The sequence below is a fragment of the Heteronotia binoei genome, chromosome 10, assembly GCF_032191835.1.
Source record: "Heteronotia binoei isolate CCM8104 ecotype False Entrance Well chromosome 10, APGP_CSIRO_Hbin_v1, whole genome shotgun sequence".
In the NCBI taxonomy this organism is placed as follows: domain Eukaryota; kingdom Metazoa; phylum Chordata; class Lepidosauria; order Squamata; family Gekkonidae; genus Heteronotia; species Heteronotia binoei.
The window spans coordinates 78,457,760-78,479,164 of NC_083232.1; the positions used below are offsets into that span (position 1 = coordinate 78,457,760).

The 21,405-nt window shown below is 43.5% G+C and overlaps 1 protein-coding gene across 1 annotated transcript; it reads right to left on the reverse strand.

The window, feature by feature from the left end:
• Window positions 1-2,290: 2,290 nt before the first annotated feature.
• On the reverse strand, window positions 2,291-13,617 carry LOC132578233 (retinitis pigmentosa 9 protein homolog). Its single transcript, XM_060248138.1, has 6 exons — window positions 13,280-13,617; window positions 10,898-10,928; window positions 10,503-10,632; window positions 8,313-8,404; window positions 6,670-6,731; window positions 2,291-3,988 (listed from the first exon to the last, which is right to left on the reverse strand). Exons 1-6 carry the CDS (start codon window positions 13,471-13,473, stop codon window positions 3,796-3,798), a joined length of 702 nt encoding a protein of 233 aa, XP_060104121.1. The 5' UTR covers window positions 13,474-13,617; the 3' UTR covers window positions 2,291-3,795.
• Window positions 13,618-21,405: the final 7,788 nt, after the last annotated feature.

Below are 21,405 nucleotides of genomic sequence, written 5' to 3' on the forward strand. Positions count from 1 at the left end.
GCGTAGTGTCTTGTTACCCTTATTGAAACCTCCGATGAATGTTACTAGCCTATGTGTTGAACAAAATGACAAGAACCTTAAATGCATCCAGATATATTTGTTTAAAGAAGTTTGCATGGCCCCCAGTTCAGTTTCGTAACAAATCACTATTGGTGACTTCCTAGTAGTGCTGCTTGCCTCATTTCCCATCTCTCTGGATGATCTCTCAAGCTCCTGTGTGACGTTGAGCTGATAGCAAAGCCCAGGGCTTTTTTTGTAGAAAAAGCCCAGCAGGAACTCATTTGTATATTAGGCCACACCCTCTGACACCAGGGCAGCTGGAACTGCGTTCTTCACTACAGATAGTTTCCTTGTTCTTAATTTCCTGCAATAAATGGGCATACCGAGGGAAGGCCTCTCTTTGCTAATGACTGGTCTCTTTCTTCACCTCCACCTGACTGTTTTTCTGAGTTCCTGAACTTATCAGCTGTGTAAAGTTACCTCTTCTCCCCCAGCCCCATTTCATTGCTTCTTAAATTTTCCTTTGGGAGAGGCTGAAAACTCAAGCATATTCCTGCTCAGGGTGTCTTCCCTAGGTGGGGGTGGGGGGGAGGAAGGAAGGAAGGAGGGCATATCTTAGAAAGCACTGCTAAGAGGTGAATGTTGCTGGAGCAGCAAGATTGCTTGGCCTGTGCTTTCCTCTGTCAGGAGGCTAACAGGAAAAGAATTACTGAACAAACCGGAGGGGTGTGTGTTCAGACCTCATGATAACCATCAATGACCAACCCAGATACAAAGAATCCCAGTTTAGTATTTACTGTCAACTTATAGGTTGTGTTCAGACAAAACTTTAAACAGGAGTTTAATCATATCACATATCCATCTGATGGGAGCCATAATAGTTTGCCGAGCCAGATGGGCAAATTTAACGGTTCATTTTATCTAAATGTAACTGACCTTTTAAAAAAGGGTGTAGTTATCTTCTTCCCTAGAGACTACATTGTGTAGGAAGACTGCTCATGAAGGATAGTACCCTTGCTACTAGCTGAATGAAAGTGAAGAGGCTCTTCCGTTATTAGACACCATATCACAAGGGTATATGTCAATAAAGTTAGACAGTTGGCTTTTTAAAGTCATTCTCACCATGTGTGATTATCAGTGCCACAACTACAGTATTGCCTGACTACAGCGGCCTCTTGTGACTGTTGTCTGAACTGATGTGTTAGCGTGGACATGGGGTGACATTTCAGTACCTTTACATAGGTGGGTTTAGAAAGTCCAGTAGTCACTGCCCAAAGAGATAAGTAGTTCTGCTTCCTTATGTGCAGCAAGCATAGTAAGGACCTGGAACTTCAGTACTTAAACTCTTATCAAGACTGTATTACAGTGTTTAGATTTTTTTTGGAGGGAAATGCTCACTATCTTATCCTGTATGTATGTATGTGAATGTTGCGTAAAATGTTAGAGCTATGTCATAGATTACCCTTGACATAGGCGAGTTCTTCACCCCAAAAGTAATTAACATGTGGAATTCATTGCTGCAGGCAAGCTACAAGCATAGACAGCTTGAAGAGGGGATTGGATAAACATATGGAACACAGGTCCATGAGAAGCTGTTAGCTACAAGTCTGGGGCAGTGATGCTCTGTACTCTTGGTGCTTGGGGAGAAACAATGGGAGGGCTTCTGAAGTTCTGGCCACTGTGTGATACAGAGCTATGGAATGGATGGGCCACTGGCCTGATCCAGCATGGTTCTTCTTATGTTCTTGAACTACATTACCTATTTCTCTGTGTGTATCTGTATGTCAAGTGCAGACACAGTCCATCCACCTATGAAACACAGCCTCTAGGCAGTGAAAGCTTATGCCACTATAAATCTGTTGGTCTTCATGTTGCCACAAGTCTTTTTTTAAATATTGGTAGATGGATTAGATACTCTTTTATTAGAGGAAACCACCTGTAGTACTGATAACGGTTTCAGTACTCTTATAAGATATCTTCCTATATCCCCCCTCAAAACAAAACAAACCCATGGCATAGGATAATTACCGTACATAAAACTGGCCTATCTTAATGCAGTTTGCTAATTCCCCCCCATATATCCAAGCAATAAATATTGCAAAACTATATAGATCATTTTAAAGACTTCTTTGCAGCAGTCAGTCCATTTGCTTGCGGTCATATCCAAGTTTTATCACGATGGTATTTAATGCCCAGGAGTTCCATTCAATAGGCCAAGATAATTATTTTAAGAGCAAATAGTGGATTGAAATCCACAGTCTTCAGGGGGAAATCATAACAGAAATCATGGTTAAGGTTTCTTTTGCATTGGTTAAGATTATTCAAATCCAAAGGCTTTTGTATAATTCAGCTGCAACACAGCATTAACATTATTCACTCAAAGACTTCTTTTGTCCCCCTTTCTGCCAATTCATTCTCCTTCAGACAAAGATTTAGGGGGAATGGTGCCTAAGCCAATCTCACGAAAAGGCATCACGGAATGGGCTGTTCATGGATTTTGATTTACATCATTTTGTCACAGTAAACACCATCGATGGCATAATGGAGAGGGCTGGACACAACTCTGCATCGTGTACACCGAGTTCTCAGAAATGAACTTGTCAGAACAAGACATACAATCTGCCAATCATTCAAATGGCAAAGCCTGTACAATTTAAGCCAAGTGCAGCCAACCAGCTGCATAGAAGGGGCTGACCAAAGCAAAAGGCAAATTGGGATATTAATGCAATCCAGAAGGAAGTCCTTCTAACACAGAAGCCACCCAGTAGCCATGTGCGAGGGGGAACTGGTCAGTCTGCACCAGCCATGGTTGCCGTTGAAAGTTCTGAGCCCGTTGGCTCCTGTATCACTGGCACTTCTGGGACCTGGCTCTTTCTCCTGGTCACCAGAGGCCCTCCACAAACTTTCCTGGTATAGTAAGCGGCTAGTCTACTCTTGGACCAAATGCCTGACAATCACCATTATTTTCTGTAGTTACACGCAAGCATGCGTTTTATGGAGCCTCCTACCGTACAGAACCAATCTGACTCAGTTGCACAGGCAACAGTTAAATTAAACTGGATATATAACTCTCTTTCCATTCAAGTACAATTGTAGCCATGAGTTGTCTCCATGAATTACAGGGTACATACCTGAGTTTCTCTGAAGTAAAGATCGGTTTCTCATGCTGAAAAAGCACCCTTTTTTAAAGGTTCTGCAGTGTGAAATCCACACAAAATCTTACTCGTTTTGGATACTGCTGTCCTTTGCTGCAGAAAGCAAACATCTGGCTGGCCAGATGTCACCTTCCTTAGCCTGCTATGTGCCACAGAGCAGAGATTTCACTTTGGTGACACTAGAGTCCATCCATATATTCTCCTAAGCTACGACCCGGAGGGTCCTTGTGCATACACCGCAGCAGTGTTTTTGCAAGCTTCCCTACTGGCAATTCCTCTCCTGCTTCTCATCCTGGGTCCCAAGATACCTTGCTGCCAAATGGCTTTCAGCATCTTAGGAGGCTGAAAGAATATAAAGGGATCTGCAGACTTCCCCTAACAAGGAAAGTCACAGGGAATACTAGAGGCAATTCTCTTTCACAGCAGGTCTTGCACCAAGCCTTCAGACTGGTTTTTAAATCTTAAGTGGGTGAGAAATGCAATGCAAAGATACAGCAGGAGACTCCGGTGAGAAGGCAATTTGCAAAATATCACCACGGAGCAGGTAAACATGCCTGCAGATTGTATCCAAACGATCACAAAACCTCTCTCCGGAGGATCTAGGTGCCTCCCAACACTTCACAAAGCTGGCCACACATCCTCAGTCCGATTCTGACCTTCTTTCTGATTTGGAAGATTTGTGCTTTCTCTTTTTCTTCTTCTTCATCTTCTTCTTCTCTTTCTTCTTTTTCTTTTTCTTGCGCTTTTCCTTACTCTCTGAAGAACTGGAGCTTTCACTGTTGCTGTCTTCATCCGAAGTGGAGTCTTCAAGCAGTTGTTTCAACTGCTGTATCCTAAATGCATAAATGGATCCACAAGATTAAATTATGCATTCCCCCTCTGCTTTGTTGGACCATCTACCTGTTTCATTTTTGCTCAGATATAATCCTTATGATGGAGACACAGTGACCAGATTAAGAATATGGTAAATGGTGTGTGTGTTTTCCCTTGAACAGGCACTGAATTTTGAAAGAATCAGTAGTTCAGACCTACTGAAAGGCAGTCTCTTAAGACTCTTGAGTTTTAAACCAGAAAGCGCTGAGTTCAAATCTTATCTCTGGCCTCAGGAAGTGGTACTAGGCAGCCCACTACCTCTCTCAGCCCCAATCCTTCATCTGTAATATAGGCAATACATCAATATATTTTTTCCACCCTTCTTTCAAAGGGCTCGATTCAGGATGCACGATTATTCTCTCCTCCCTTTTTACCTTTACAACAACCCTAAGAGGTAAGTCAGCTGAGAGAGTGAGCTTCAGGCCACAATGCAAATCTGAACTCTGGTCTCCATCACTCCAGCTGCTAAGCTGCACATGTCTATCACAATTTTGCCCACTCCCTCTCTAAGGTCTTTAGTTCAAATCTCCACACTGCCATGGAAGCTCACTGGGCAACTTTGGGCCAATAATATGCTCTCAGCCTAACTTAACTTCACAGGATGATTGTGAAGAGAAGCTGGAGTAGAGAGGAACAATGAAAGCCACATCATGTCCCCAAAGGGAGAAAAGAGGAGTACAGAAGTAAGTGTGGCAGGATTTATTTTAAGTTGGCCCTCTTTATGATCCTAACCATATTCTTTATGGTTTTAAACAGACTCTTAAACAGACTCTATGAAATTGGCAACAAGAGTCCTAAGCTTTTCAGCAATATTAAGCATTCATATTTCTCTAAACAGCAATAATTGCTCTCAGCAGCTCTAAGCTGTTGATCTTGGATGCAGTTATGAAATTTGGCCACCAGAGGCTTCAGTCTCTCAGTATCATGGAGCCTCTATAGAGGGCCAGATGGGGTAATTGGGTGAAAGTTCAATCAGCCTCTTCTATGGAGGACAAGAAATGAGATGAAGGGGGCAATCATTGGCATAAACCCAGCAACTAGGAGTAGGGAAATGGTTGCCTGAGGTGTTCCCAGCCATTATTGTTTATAGTTTATTTGGCTGCAAATAGGGTTGCCAAGTCTGACTCAAGAAATATCTGGGCACTTTGGGGGTGGAGCCAGAAGACTTTGGGGATGGAGCCAGGAGTAGGGGTGTGGCAAGCACAACTGAACTCCAAAGGGAGTTCTGGCCATCACACTGAAAGGGATCACACGCCTTTGAAATACCTTCCCTCCATTTGGAATAATGAAGGATAGGGGCACCTTCTTTGGGGGCCCATAGAATTGGTCCCCTCAGTCCAATCTTTTTAAAACTTGGCAATTATGTTGAGGAGAGTCTCCAGATGCTATGCTGCAAGTTTGGTGCCTCTACCTTAAAAAACAACTCCCATAGAGCCCCGGGTACCCGTGGATCAATTCTCCATTATACCCTGTGGGAATTGTTCTCCATAGGGAATAATTGGGTGCCCAACAGACATTTCCTCCCCCTCCCCAGCTTTCTGATGACCCTGAAACGGGGGGGAGGGCCTCCAAACCAGGGGAATGACACAAGTAGCTGTGTGTATGAGGTCACTACAGCCTTTATAAGCCCTCCACTTTTGAGCAAAAGCTGTAGACTGTATCAGAGGCAGGGACCTCTTGTTAATTTCTGTTTGAGGCCTCAAACATTGAACACAGATCATAGCTCTGATAGAATGGGATTTGGGACTTAGATTTTAAATGGGAAAATGTAGACTAATAAGGCTAAGTCCTGTTGGGACTTAGATTTTTCAGTATTGTATTGTATGCTGTATTGACGTAGATTTTCAGTATTGTATTGTATGCTTTATGCTCTAACTGTGTAAACTGTTTTCTGTTCTGCCTTTCTGTCCATATATTTTAAGCCTTCTAAAGGAGTGTTCTTATGTCTAAAGGAGCAACTGTGCTAATGTAATCTCTTGTTTTGCCTTTCTAACTGTATTTGAAGCCTTCTGTGCAAAGGAGACACTTGGAGTCTAATAAACTGATAACTGTTTTTTTACACATGGAGTCTAAGAAAGTTTATCTACGAGGTCTTAAAACTTATTAGTGAGTACGTATTAGCCTTCTGATAATTGCAGGTTGTTTTGGTAACTGCAGGTTTTGATTTTGGTATTTTATATTGTTGGGGGTACAATAGAAATCCCCCAACAGTAAGCAAGTAAATAAATAAAATGCCACAAAGTATGTTTGGCTAAAAGAGTGACTGGTCAAAGGTCACCTTTTCATGGCCGACTCAAAATCAGTACCTAGGATCTAACCACTGACTTCCTAATACTACTAGGTCTTTTTAAAGATTACAAAAGATAATGGGTTGGATCCAACCAACCTTTCTTCTGCAGAAAACTGAAGGAGGGGTCCTCCACCAAAAAGGCTGTGCTATGGATTGTTGGACCTGCTGGTAAAAAAGCTGTGTGGGATGAGGTCTGTAGTAGGGGGGAGTACTGAGCAAGATGACGTGGAAAAGCTGACTGGATCCAACCCAATGTATATGGAGCTCTCTGAACACTCATGTGCTATATAAATGCTAAGCATTTATTGTTATTCAATATCTGGATATATTTTAAAAGAATGCTAGCCTTACCGCATTTCTTTCTCGTGACGCTTATTTTCTCTTATTATATCATACATAGGGTCTTCATGTGCCTTGAAAAAGAAAAAAGGTGTAAAACTTATTTCTGTTTTGCATGATGAATGCCAAAAATGCAATCTGACCATATATCAAAGCTTTAGAATGCATTATAAAGCCATCTTTGTATTTCTAATGCATGATCATGCAAATTAGTAATGTGTTTCTAACTTTTTTGGGTTTCACTTGTCCCCCAAATGCCAGGCCATATAATATAAACCAACCCAAAATACAGGGCAGATTCCCTGGAGAGGTGGCATAAAAATTCTCTACATAAATAACAATCATCATTTATTATCATGGTTTCTGCTACCCCATGCTTCTAAGTAACCCTTTCATTATCATCTATATTAAGTGTGAATTGGAAATGCATCTGACATTCTTGTTCTCCAAATTTCTCCTTAAAATTGGGGTTCTGGTCTTGTTTCTGGACTAGTGGGACAATGCATGAGAAATCCCACATTGTTTCATTTTTTAAAAGTTTAAACTGTGTACACAGCATCATGTATATGGAGTTTGTTGTAGCTTATAGAACCCTCATTCATTAATGACTTTTTCCTCTTCTATGTTACTGATACACACCTAAGCATTAATAAATCATTGGGGGGCAGACAAGGAACCATTGGTGTGATTAATCAACAAGATTCATTTTTATGTACTATGCAGTAGGGCATTAGTAAGTAAAACAGTGCCTTAAGTATCACGATGCATTGATGGCTTTTTTGCAGAGCTTTATGAATGCATTATGTACTTGAGTGGATAAGGAATGCTGATGTGAACAAAGCTGAACATTAACTGAAAGTTGCAACAAAAGGGATTCAAAAGGGATTTCTGATTTAAATTTAGATATTATCCTTCTTAAATCAAAAGTGAAGAGGAGTAGAACACCACACAGAAAACTTCTGGAACAATATGACAGAGCCTAAGCCACACAAACAGAGATGTGCTGAAAGAATGCACCTTCCTCACCTCCTCCAACACACTATATCTTCCCCCCCTTTTAATTTCCGTGGATTAATAGACCTCAGAAACAATGTTGCAGGAAAAATGGGGTCTGTGGGGGAAGGGGGGGAGTTGACAGAAATCATCCACCCTTCCTCCACTAATAATAATGCTGTTCTGTGGGTGGAACTGCAGATGTGCAAATGGAACAGTAAGTTGGGATCCTATAGGAATGGATGGGGAAAATCTGCTCCTCTCTAATGGGAGCAACCTCCAAGAAACAGCAGACAGAAACTGTACCAAAGTTGTCTCTACTTTTTAAGGATGAAAATGGGCCGGTTCAATAATTGTTAAATCACCATATTCACAATTACTTTATACACCCCCCCACACACATATATATACAGGGGTCATTTCACAGCAGGAGCTCCTTTGCATTTTAGGCCACACACACCTGATGTAGCCAATCCTCCAAGAGCTTACAGGGCTCTTTTTGTAAGCTCTTGGAGGATTGGCTACATCAGGTGTGTGCGGCCTAATATGCAAAGGAACTCCTGCTACGAAATGATCTCTATACACACACACACACACACACACACACACATATATATACACAAACACACACATGCACACTACATGTGCAGTATTTTACTTACTACTCTGAATTGTTCAAGCTTCTGATTGCCTTTAATAAAGAAAGGACATTCTTTATCCCCTGTTCTGTGTCCGTAACGTTTACATCTCCAGCCTAAGCATAAAAGATAAGTTTTAAAGATGCTTCAGAACAGTGCACTATAACCAGGGGAGGGGGACTTTACCAAGCTTTGTTTTCTTTTTTAGCAAAGTGGAAGCAATATTATTGATTTCTGTTGTAGAGAGAATGGTTAATTTTTGGCTCCTGGGTAGTGGTTAGGGTGTAAGACTAAGTTCAGGAAAACTCAAATTTGAATCCCCACTCTGCCATGGAAACTTGCTGAGTAACCCCAAGCTGGTCATTCCCTCTCTGCCAACCATGCCTCGCAGGGTGGTTTGAGAGTAATACGAGGAAGAGAGAAGTATGTTAAGAACAGTGTTCTCTCTAAGCTGAGTTTGTGTGAGCCAGCTCACAGTTTTTTAGCCTTGCACATTTTTGTCTTAACTCAGGAAAAATGGTCCCAGAGCAAACTAATTTATGCAGTAACTCACAACTTTCATGCCAGTAGCTCACAAAGCAGAATTTTTGCTCACAAGACTCCTCAGCTTAGAGGGAGTATTGGTTAAAAGTTGTTTCACTTCTATGTTCTTCAGCATCTAGTACCACTGACTACGGGTACTAAATCATTAATTGTTAGTGATGGTGCCTATACTAATTGAAAAAGGAAAGGTGGGGAGAGAAAAGCCCAGCTTATCCCCACCACTCAACATCTGCCTAAATAGATTTTCACGTATATTACACCTGAAAATACTTGGATCTCTGATCAATACTGAAGAACATCTTGGAGACAGATCACTGAGAATGCCCTCATCCTTCAAACTGATGCACAAATGGGAGAAAGAAGTCTCAGGGTGCTGATGTGAACACACAGCATATAATGGAGCCAAGGGCACAAGTTGTGTCTCTCCAAGCATGCCGCCTGTAAGGCAGGGAAGATGGTGAATGGTTGCCTTAACCATTCCCACCCTCACCCCCTACAAATGGCTGCTAGCTTTTTTCCAGGTACAGTGTAAGTGACAGAACTGTCATCTTCAGTGGCTGCTGGTACATCATCTGGAACTGGGCCTCTATAAGCTCTCAGCAGCCATTTTGAATTACAGTCAACTGTCCCATGAGCAAGAGACAAAGACAGGCGAGAAAACCAACCATGACTACTGTCTCTAGCTAAAATCTGTACCACCTAGAACTAAGTGACCTGCATTCCCAGCAGGCTACAAAGAATCAGACATGCCATTTAAAATGGGGTACAGGAGTTCTAGAAGAAAAAGAGTTCATTTTTATACCCTGCTTTTCTCTACCCTAAGTAGTCTCAAAGCACCTTACAACTGCCTTTCCCTCCTCACAACGGGTACCTTGTGAGTCAGGTGGGGCTGAGAGAGTTCTGAGAGAACTGCTCTTGAGTAGAACAGCTCTGAGAGAATTGTGACTGGATCAAGGTCACCCAGCTGGCTGACTTTGGAAGAGGAGTGGGGAATCAAGCCCAATTATCCAGATTAGAGCCCACTGCCATTAACCAATCTCTAATGATTTTTTTCTCTGTTTACAGTTGGAAATCTGGTGAAGGTGAATGCAGTATAACCAGGACACAGATACATTTGTGGAAATAAATTAATTTTTTATTTGTGGAAATATATATATTTTTTAATTTTCAACATCCAGGCTTCAATTAATTTTCTCATGCTGTTTCATACTCTTTACTTTCACTGGGTACCAGTGGGGTCAGAGACCGATGTGACTAATGAAATTGTGGGAAGGTGCTTCAAGTCCACAGGACAGGGTGGTGTTTAAATAAACAAGACTTGCCAAACTGGCCCTTTCTTGCACACCCAAGGGAATACTGATTGCCACTTTGGGGTCAGTCAGCAATTCTTCTCCAGGCAAGTTTGGAAAGGGATCCTGGAGATTTTTGGGCATACAGCAGGGGTCACTGGGGATGTGTGTGTGTGTGTGGGAGGTATTTGTGAAATTCCTGCATTGTGCAAAGGCACAACTAGATGACACTGGTGGTACCTTCAAACTCTATGATTCTAAGACAATTGTTCATCAATTATCTCAGATTTTACAACTTCTATTCTTTTACCTACCACATAATTCCACACCCCCGCCCCCTGTATAAAGGATCAAAATGATTCTAGAAACTTCCAAGGCTTACATTGCATAACTTTGACCTCTTTCCCTAGAGGCATCCAGAGCCCCTTGGTTGGAGCATGTGCAAGGAATTCTCGTGCATTTTCATTTCCAGGCACATCAGGAATGCAGTCTTCTGGTTTTGTCTCATTTTCCTGGAACAAGAGGGAAAACACATCAAAAATAAACTCATGAAGAATCTTTGAAGCAGTAGGCAAGAAAATTCTCTGTGCAAAAAGCAAAGTGAATGGATTTTGCTTCAGTTTCAGATCTATGGACAGATGGTCCCCAGAAGGTTAAATCACCTCAGGATATACTGGACACACAGAGAGAATTTGGCAATCATCTCTGTGAAGTTAAGATGTACCTTTAAAATGTTTCTGAGATATTAAAAAGAAGCATTATGGCATACGAACCCACCTTAATCAGCCCTGGAGGAAGTTTCTCATAGCTGGAAAAAAGAGATAAAAATATAACTCTATTAATACTTTTTAACTACTTAAGCAAAGGAGAATATTCAATCAAAACAAAGGTAAAGGAATAATTTTTAGCACCTGTCCCTTCAATCTTTTCACTTCCTCTACATGAGAAAACTGACAGGGAGCAGGTTAGGGAAAGGACCCATTTAGGAAGCCGCCAGTGATACTTCTGAAGAGCCAAAGAGACACCCTTTTACAGGTCAGTCCATTCTGCAGGTCTCAGACTCACAATAACAGTTTCAGATCACAGAAACATTGCTCAAAACTGGAATCATTCTCTTCTAGACAAAGAAGAGAATGATTCTCTTCTTTTCTCAAAGAAAATGGAATCCTGATTTATCTCCACCATCTTGTCACAACAGATAATGTCATCAATATTTCACCGTAGCTCCCATTGCTATTTCAGCTTGGCACAGTCTGTCTCTCACAGGCTTCACAGCAGACAATGCCATCAGCTTTTCACCATGGTCCCCATTGCTATTTCAACTTGGCGCAATCCGTCTCTTGCAAACATACTGGCAGGCTTGCTCTTCTCCTTAGGAGCTGAGGACTGTGTAGATGGTTCTTCCCTCCAGTTTGCTGCCAGTACAGCCCTATGAAGTCTCTTAGAGCTTACCCAAAGAGTTTCATGATTTAGTGGAGATCTGAACCTGGATGACCCAAACTGTAATTCAGCTGTCTTATCACTACACTAGACTGGGTTTCTGGCAGATAGGAAAGCTGTAGTAAATAGGCAGCAGTACATCTTTGGCCTACGGAGTCAGTAACAGTAATTAAGGCACTAAGCCTTAATAAGAATTTTCTGTTGCCCCAGAACCAACAGGTTGAAAATAAATCAGAAGAGCTTAACATTAGGAAGAACTTCCTGACAGAGCGGTTCCTCAGTGGAACAGGCTTCCTCGGGAGGTAGTGGGCTCTCCTTCCTTGGAGATTTTTAAACAAAGGTTAAATGGCCATCTGACAGCAATGCTGATCCTGTGAATTTAGGGGGAGGTATTTGTGAATTTCCTGCATTGTGCAGGGGGTTCGACTAGATGGCCTTGGGGGTCCCTTCCAACTCTATGATTCTAAGCTTGCCTGACAGATATCTGAACATGTACTGCATGGCCACCTCTCCTCACTATGGATTGTTCTCATCCAGCCGGTGCGACACAGTGTTTAGTATCAGACTACATCCAGGAGATTCCAGGTTTGAATCCCCACTCTGCCATGGAAGCTTGCTGAATAACTTTGAACCAGTCAATGAAGCAAGCAATCCTGAAAATAAGTAACTAAGTAAATACAGGCATTCCCAGACTACTACATCATCATTTATGTCTACATAAAGTACAGAGAGTAATAAAGGGAGAGGGGTTTCCCAAGAATGCTCTACTAAGGGAAGTTCAAGTAGCACCATCCTTACTGCTTTCATAGGTTGCCGAAAGCAGCTCATTTCAAAATGCCTCCAGCCTTTCCCGGTTGAATTATGAAGCTGCTGGTTACAATAAATGCTTGTTACTGGTGATAGTTTTCAAATTATTTATGAACCTGCCTTGGGAATATTATTTACTTAGTGCATTTTTATTCTCTCTTATTCCAGTGAGTTCAAGGGTGATGTATGTCATTCTTCCCTCCTCCATTTTATTCTTTCAGCAACACTGTGAGGTAGAAGAGCTGGATTCGAGTTCAGTAGCACCTTAGAGAGCAGAAAGATTTCAGGGTATCAGTTTCCGAGAGTCAAAACTGCCTTCATCAGAACACTGATGCTTAGAAGTGCACGCCCTGAAAACCTTGTTGCTCTCCACAGCATTACTGGCTTAGAAGCTTGCTCTTCTATTCCAGACTGACATGGTTCCCCTCTGAAACTGTGAGGTGGGTTGCTGAGAGAGCTAAACTGCACAGTGCCTTGGCCATGAGTATTCAGTGCCTTTGAAGTCCCTTGCTGGGGGCAAATAGCTCAATTGCTGCACCGCTGGAGAACTGGCTCTTCTGGCTTGCCAGGCTGATGTGTGGTGAAGGAAAGAGGAGTCACAAGCAAGGGGCAGCAGAACAGGTCTTGACAAGTTCCCTTTCCACGGTGCCTGGGTAACAGACACAGCTGCCATTATAGTGGGGTGAGGGGAGAGCTATAGTCTAATTACAGCCTGAGTCTATGTGTAAATTTGCATTTCTGAATCGAAATTCGCCTATGCAGCTTTTGTGCAGAATTTGACCTCTCTGTCATCCAGGTGACCATCACCCTTCTTTAGGGGCTTCCTGCCAGCCGGACAAGTCCTGGGAATCCAGGGCCATCTACCTGCTTCCCCCGCCCCGCTCCAAAGAACACCTCCAGAGCCGCCCTTACAAGGACTCCAGGTGCTGGATCTGCTGGATTTGCTGGACCTCCCGCTTCCTCTTCTTCTGCTCCTTGCGCTCCAGCCCTTTGCTGCTGCTGCCCCCGCTCGAGCTGCCGCCCGGCAAGGACTCGCTGTGGCTCCGGTGCCGCTTGACGCTGCTGCCGCTGCTCCTCTCCTCCAGACGTCTGCTCGACTGGGACATGACGGCGGGGCTAGCACGGGGGCGGTGGGGGGGGGGCAAGCAAAGCCGGAGCAGAGCCAAGACCACCAGCAAGGAAGGAGGGAAGCACCAGCCGGCCCAGCCCCCTCGATTCACTTCCAGGAGAATCCGAAGCGAGCACTTCCTCCGGCCGGCTGGGACCGCCAGATCCTAGGCAGCTAGCGCCCCCTCCTTCTCCTCCTCCAGCAGCGCAAGCGAGAAGGAAACTGGCAGGCGTTTAACGCCTCCCCCCACGGCTTTTTCCTCCCGCCCTTCCTGCCAGGAGTTTGGGGCAAGTGGCCCCCGCTTTTTGGCTCACAGCAACCCTATTAGGCAACTTAGGCTGAGAGCCAGCGGCTGGCCCAGGGACTCAGGGAGCTTCTTCAAGTGCAGAGGAGGGATTCGAACGTGGCTCTCCCAGATGCGAGTCTCAGCCAGGGTTGCTAACTCCAGGTTAGGATATTGCTGGAGATTCGGGGATCGCGTTATGGGCAGGCCGGCAGCCAGGATTTTTCATTGCGTGGGGGGGAGCACAGCCAGGATTTTCATTTAGGGGGAGGGCATTTTTTCGTTAAATATATTCTACCTAAAATAATGAATAAATAATGCAGACAAGTCATTTATCACTCAAAAGATGCTTGAAGTTTATTTTTAAAATGCTAGCCATTACCTATATAATGAAAACTACTATTAATGTTTCTGGTGCATCACTAAGACACTAACCATTACAGATATAATGAAGACAAGTTAAAATGTTTGGTCTGTATTATGTTCCTCCAGTTGGCTGGCAACTGACACTGTAGGTTTTTTTGCAGGCAGTTGGAATGTTCTTGGTGAATTCATTGAATGCTTTCATCCCTCTTCTTTCCCAGACTCCCTCTTGTCTGATTTCCTTACTCCCCTCCCTTTTCCACACAGACTCAAGACTGAGCCTCTGGCCTTCAAAGCTTATAGATAAGGATTGTATTTCTTTACCATGTGTTTAGTAAGTTTATTGTCTTTGCAAAGCAGCATCAAACACATGCAAAACATCACTTGCAAGGTGTGGAGACTGAAAGCCCCCCCCCAAAGGTTTCAAAGAGATTTGATTGGTAGACCCAGTGACCCTTAGGCCCACCCCCTCGCTACAGGCCTGGTTATAGGGAGGGTGGAACTTGAGGAAAAGAAAGTACAGTGCCCCAGTGTCCACTGTCCAAAGCAGCCATTTTCTCCAGGGAAACTAATCTCTGTCACCCAGGCCCCACCTGGAGGCTGACAACTCTACACTCACCACTGCATCACGCTGGCGTAGGAATGCGTCTCAGAATAGCTGCAGAGCAGACGGTGCTTTTTTTATGGGAGGCTCTTTAATTGTGTGAGGTGACTGTTCTCCATCTTTCCTGCAAGCGGCTCGGAGAAGGACACATATTTCTAGTTTCACAACACAAGGTGTGGGAGGCTGAGGGAGTGACATCCTTGCAAAGCAAGAATAATAGAGCGCTGTTGTGGATCAAAGTGGTGGTTTTTGGTCCGGAAAAGAAAAAAGTTTCACCCAGGGCTGGCCCTAGACTGTCTGGCAACCTAAGCAAGGCTAACTTCTGGCACACCTCCCCCCCCCACACAGATGATGTCACTGAGTCACACGGGGAGGGTGCCCAATTCATCACACCCAAAAGACTGGTGCCCTAGGCAGCCACCTAGTTTGCCTAGTGGCAGGGCCCGCCCTGGTTTCATCTTTTCATTCCGATATTGTCTGACTGCAGAGATCAGTTCTGTTGGGAGAAATTATAAATCAGGTGGATAGATAGATAGATAGATAGATAGATAGATAGATAGATAGATAGATAGATAGATAGATAGATAGATAGATAGATAGATAAGATAGATAAATGTATTGTCATTGTTCTCAAAAAAGAAAATGAGAGCAACGAAATGAGGTGCTCTTCCACAAACATACCAACACATCAACACCCACAAAAGGACATATACATAGACCATTTAAATACATCTAAAAACACATAACCATTCATAACCCTGCATTTAGCTTAACCACGGCACTTGGATAGTAGCTGCCCTTGAATCTATTTGTCTTTGCCTTCAACACTCTATATCGCCTACCTGACGGTAGCTATGTTGGTCTGAAGCAGCAGAAGGTCCAAGGGCACCTTTAAGACCAACAAAGTTTTATAAGGCTTCATGGGCATGCACACTGAAGAAATATCTGAAGAAGTGTGTGTGCACATGAAACCTTATATCCATGTGCAATTCATTGCCGCAGGGAATGATGGCTGCTACAAGCATAGACAGCTTCAAGAAGGGACTGGATAAACACATGCAGCAGAGGTCCACTTTTAGCCACAATGTATAGATCAGGAGTTCCCAACCCCCGGTCTGTGGACTGGGACCGGTCCGTGACCTGTTAGCAACCAGGCCGTGAGTTGTATAATTATTTAATTATATATTACAATGTAGTTGTAATAATAATAGTAAATTGGATTTATATCCTGCCCTCCACTCCGAATCTCAGAGTGGCTCAAAATCTCCTTTACCTTCCTCCCTCACAAGAGACACCCTGTGAGGTGGGTGGAGCTGAGAGAGCTCCACCCCAGAAGCTGCCCTTTCAAGGACAACTCCTACAAGAACTATGGCTGACCCAAGGCCATACTAGCAGGTTCGAGTGGAGGAGTGAGGAATCAAACCCGGTTCTCCCAGACAAGAGTTCACACACTTAACCACCACACTAAACTAGTGCACAATTGTATCATTCAGAAACCATTCCGCCACCCCCCCCCCGGTGAGGAGTACAAAGACAAGTGTGTCTTGCCTACAGTCAAGCATGGTGGTGGGAATGTCATGGTCTGGGGCTGCATGAGTGCTGCCAGCACTGGGGAGCTACAGTTCATTGAGGGAACCATGAATGCCAACACGTACTGTGACATACTGAAGCAGAGCATTATCCCCTCCCTTCGGAGACTGGGCCGCAGGGCAGTATTCCAACATGATAACGACCCCAAACACACCTCCAAAACGACCATTGCCTTGCTAAAGAAGCTGAGGGTAAAGGTGATGGACTGGCCAAGCATGTCTCCAGACCTAAACCCTATTGAGCATCTGTGGGGCACCCTGAAACGGAAGGTGGAGGTGCGCAAGGTCTCTAACATCCACCAGCTACGTGATGTCATCATGGAGGAATGGAAGAGGACTCCAGTGGCAATCTGTGAAGCTCTGGTGAACTCTATGCCCAAGAGGGTTAAGGCAGTGCTGGAAAATAATAGTGGCCACACAAAATATTGACACTTTGGGCCCCATTTGGACATTATCGCTTAGGGGTGTACTCACTTTTGTTGCCAGCAGTTTAGACATTAATAGCTGTGCGTTGTGTAATTCTGAGGGGACAGCACATTTACTGTTATACAAGCTGTGGACTCATTACTTTACATTGTAGCCAAGTGTCATTTCTTCAGTGTTGTCACATGAAAAGATATACTTAAATATTTACAAAATGTGAGGGGCTGTACTCACTTCTGTGACACACTGTATATGTATGTCAAATGCAGACACTGTTCATGCATCTATGAAACACGGCTTCAGGGCAATGAAAGCTTATGCCACTGTAAATCTGTTGGTCTTCGCGTTTGCCGTAAGACTCCTTTTTGGCAGATGAATTAGATACTCTTTTATTAGTGGAAACCAGCCACAGAACTGATAATAGTTCTAATACTCTTACAAGGTATCTTCCTATATCCCCCACCTCACACCCCTCCCCACCCCATGGCACAGAATCATTACATAAAACTGGCCTAACTTATAGCAGTTTGCCAAAATATTCCCAATATATCTAAGTAATAAACATTGCAAAACTATTATTTTTAAGGCTCTTTTGCAGCAGCCAGTCCATTTGCTGTCAACCATATCCAAATATTATCAAGATGGTATTTAATGTCCGAGAGTTACATTCAACAGGCCAAGAGAATTATTTTAAAAGCAAATAGTGGGTTAAAACCCATAGTTGGCAGGAGGAAATCACAGTTAAGATTTCTATTGCACTGGGTAAGATTCGTCAAATCCAAAGGCTTTTGTATAATTCAGCTGCAACAAAGCATTATTTGCTCAAAGAATTCTTTTGTCCCCCTTTCTGCTAAATCATTCTACATCAGACAAAGGTTTAGAGGAATGGTGGTACATAATCCAGTTTTATGGAAAGGCATCACAGGATTCAACCAACTGTTCTACGGCGCTGTTCATGGATCTTGATTTACATCATTTGGTCACAGTAAACACTATAGATCAGGGGTGTCAAACATGCAGTTCAGGGGCCGAATCAGACCCTCAGAGGGCTCCTATCAGGCCCCTGAGCAACTGGCTGTCATCTGCTTCCTTCTCCCTCTCTTTTGCTTCCTTCTGCATAACAGCTTGCTTTGCCAGGTTTGCTCAACTGCACAGGAGCTACTGAGCAAAACTTCTATTTTCTCCATTGGCTAAGGCTCCTCGGGGAGGAAGGGGGGAGCAATAGCTTGCTTTGCCAGGTTCTCTCAATCACACATCAGAGCTACTGAGCCAAGTCTCTCTTCCTTCTATTGGCTGAAGCTCCTCCCCCTTCTGGTCCCCTGAGGGAGGGAGGAAAGAGCCAGAGCTTCCTTTGCCCAGTTCCCTGGATCCCATGGAAGAAATACAAAGAAAGCACCTTTAAGACTAATGAGTGCTAATGTTTTAAGTTTTTAAAAAAATATATTTGTGTTTGTCTGTGTTCTTTATAAAATTTATATCTCTATTACCTAATCTTAAATAGGCACACACATGGCCTGGCCTGACATGGCTCAGCCCAACAAGGTCTCTTTTATGTCCAATCAGGCCCTCATAACAAATGAGTCTGGCATCCCTGCCATAGATGGCATAATGGAGAGGGCATCATGCACACTGAGTTTTCAGAAACAGATTTGTTAGAAGAAGAAACAAACAAGACACAATCTGCCAATAGCTCATGTGGCACAGACAGGCTGAAGTTGTACGATTTCAGCCAAGTGCAGCCAACCAGCTGCGTGGAAGGGGCTGACCTATGTGAAGGGCGAGCTGGGATTTTAATACAATCCAGAAGGAAGTCAAACTGCACAGCCCTTCTAATACCCAAGCTACCCAGTGACCATGTTTGAGGGGAAACTGGTCAGTCCATACCAGTCATGGTTGCCACTGAAAGTTCTGAGCCCGGTGGCTTCTGTATCACTGGCATTGCTGCTGGGGTCTGGCTCTTTCTTCTGGTCACCAGTGACCCTCCAGGAACTTTTCTGGTACAGTAAGTGGTCAATCTACCCCTGTGTCAAGTGCTTGACAATCACCCTCCATTTTTCTGTAGTTCCACAAGAGCAGCCACTACAGGCAATTTATGGAGCCTCCAACCATAGAGAGCCAGGAAAGCGTGTCTGGCTCAGTTGCACAGGCCAGCTTTAAGTTAAACTGGATATATATCTGTCACTCATGACTTTTAATCGTGTGGTGAGATATGGTGTGTCTTTAACTTCCTTGTTATTGCTCTCTCTCTGGGTATGTAGAGCTGCCACCAGGAATTTATTTATTAAGCGGGCTCAGGGCAGCTCACAGGTCCAATGGCAATTTAAAACATAAAAACAAGAAAAAATAGTGGATTCTATGTAACCACTATAATGATTATTATAATTTAATTTAATTCCAGTCCTTGGGGGAGGGACGGTGGCTCAGTGGTAGAGCATCTGCTTGGGAAGCAGAAGGTCCCAGGTTCAATCCCTGGCATCTCCAAAAAGGGTCCAGGCAAGTAGGCATGAAACTCCTCAGCTTGAGACCCTGGAGAGCCGCTGCCAGTCTGAGAAGACAATACTGACTTTGATGGACCAAGGGTCTGATTCAGTATAAGGCAGCTTCATATGTTCATTAGTTAGCCTTTCCTATAGCATTGTGCCCAAGTTTGAAGGCTTCTTTGGTGGGTCTACGTGATCCTGAGGACGAGACTAATGTTTTAGTAGCATAGGACTCTGGGTTAACATAAAACAAAATGAAACATTATTTGTACAATAAGGGTACTGGTTTCAATATGTTTTGCAATTTATCTCTTCAGTGACAAAAAGCATGTATATTAATAACTTCTGACCGAGGTCTCATGGTCTTTCTCTTCCTAATCACTCCTCTCTCTCAAACTCCTTTTTCTTCAGAAATGTCCAATCATTATTATATTTTGCTCAAATAAACCTTTCCCTTTTAAACTCAGGCTTCTGTCAGCTGCTTTCTCTCACACACTTATAATACTTTGACAATATTAGGAATTGACTCTCTCTAGTCACTAATTTGTCCTCTAGTCTATAAGTATCCTACTTTTCCTTAATGCCTTTCACAGCACTATATGGGATTCTAACGAGACTGCTTCTCAGACTCTGTAGACTGCTGACAGCCTGATAACGTCTGCCTTCTCTCTCACCACACACAGCTCTGCTTATACAGTCTCAGGCATCAACCAATCACTTCCCTCACTCATCCCCCTCTTCACCCCCCCTTATTTTTCTGCAACTTACCAAATATTTAAAGGAACACTCATGTATAACTCTAAATCATCACAATAACATTCTTTCTATTCAAGTACAATTGTATTTATAAAACATCTCCATGAATTACAGGGTACAAACCACAGTTTCTGTGAAGTAAAGATTGCTTTCTCACACTGAAAAAGCACCCTTTTCATTTCAAAGGTTCTGCAGTATGAAAGCCACATAAAATCTTACTCTTGTTCCGGCTACTGCTGCCTTTCGCTTCAAAAAACATAAGTCTGGCTGGCCAAAAAATCACCCTTCTTAGCCTGCTAGGTGCCACTGGGCAGAGATTTCACTTTCATGACTCTAAGCAACTGCCCATCTGTATATTCTCCTAAGCTACAAGCTGGAGGGTCCTTGTGCATAGGCTGCAGCAGTGTTTTTGCAAGCTTCCCTACTGGCAATTCCTCTCCTGCTTCCCACCTTGGATTCCAGATTAATTTACTGCCAAATGGCTTTCAGCCTCTTAGGAGGCTAAAATAATATGCAAGAATCTGCAGACCAATACCCCCCTAGCAAGGAAAGTCCCAGGGAATACTAGAGGCAATTCTCTTTCACAGCAGGTCTTGCACCAAACCTTCAAACTGGGTTTTAAATCTTAAATGGGTGAGAAATGCAATGCAAAGATACAGCAGAAGACCCTGTGATAAGGCAATTTGCAAAATATCACCACGGAGCAGGTAAACATGCCTGCAGATCGTATCCAAACGACCACAAAACCTCTCAGGAGGATCTGGATGCCTCCCAACACTTCACAAAGCTGGCCACACGTCCTCAGTCCGATTCTGACCTTCTTTCTGATCTGGAAAATGTGTGCTTCCTCTTTTATGCTTTCTTCTTCTTCTCCTCACCCTTCTTTTCCTTGTTATCTCTATTTCCTCTAGACCTGGAGGGCTGTCTTCTTCTGTCTCTTCTGCTGCCATCCGAGTAGACGCTTCAAGCAGCTGCTTCAACTGCTGCATCCTACATGCATAAATGGACCCATGAAATTAAATTATGCACTCCCCCGCTCTCCCCCATTTTGTTGGACCATCTGCCTGTTTCATTTTTGCTTAAATATAAACTGTATGCTGGAGACACAATAACCAGACTAAGGATATGGATGGTAAATGGTGCGTGTGTGCTTTCCCTTGAACTGGCACCGAATTTCGAAAGCATCAGTAGTTCAGACCTACTGAAGGGCAGTCTCTTAAGACCCTTGAGTTTTAAACCAGAAAGCACTGAGTTCAGATCTCATCTCTGACCTCAGAAAGTTGTGCTAGGCAGCCCACTCCCTCTCTCAGCCCCAATCCTTCATTGGCAACACTGCAACATATTTTTATCCCACCCTTTATTTCAAAGGGCTCAATGCAGGATGCTCAATTATTCTCTCCTCCCTTTTTATCTTTACAAGAACCCTAAGAGG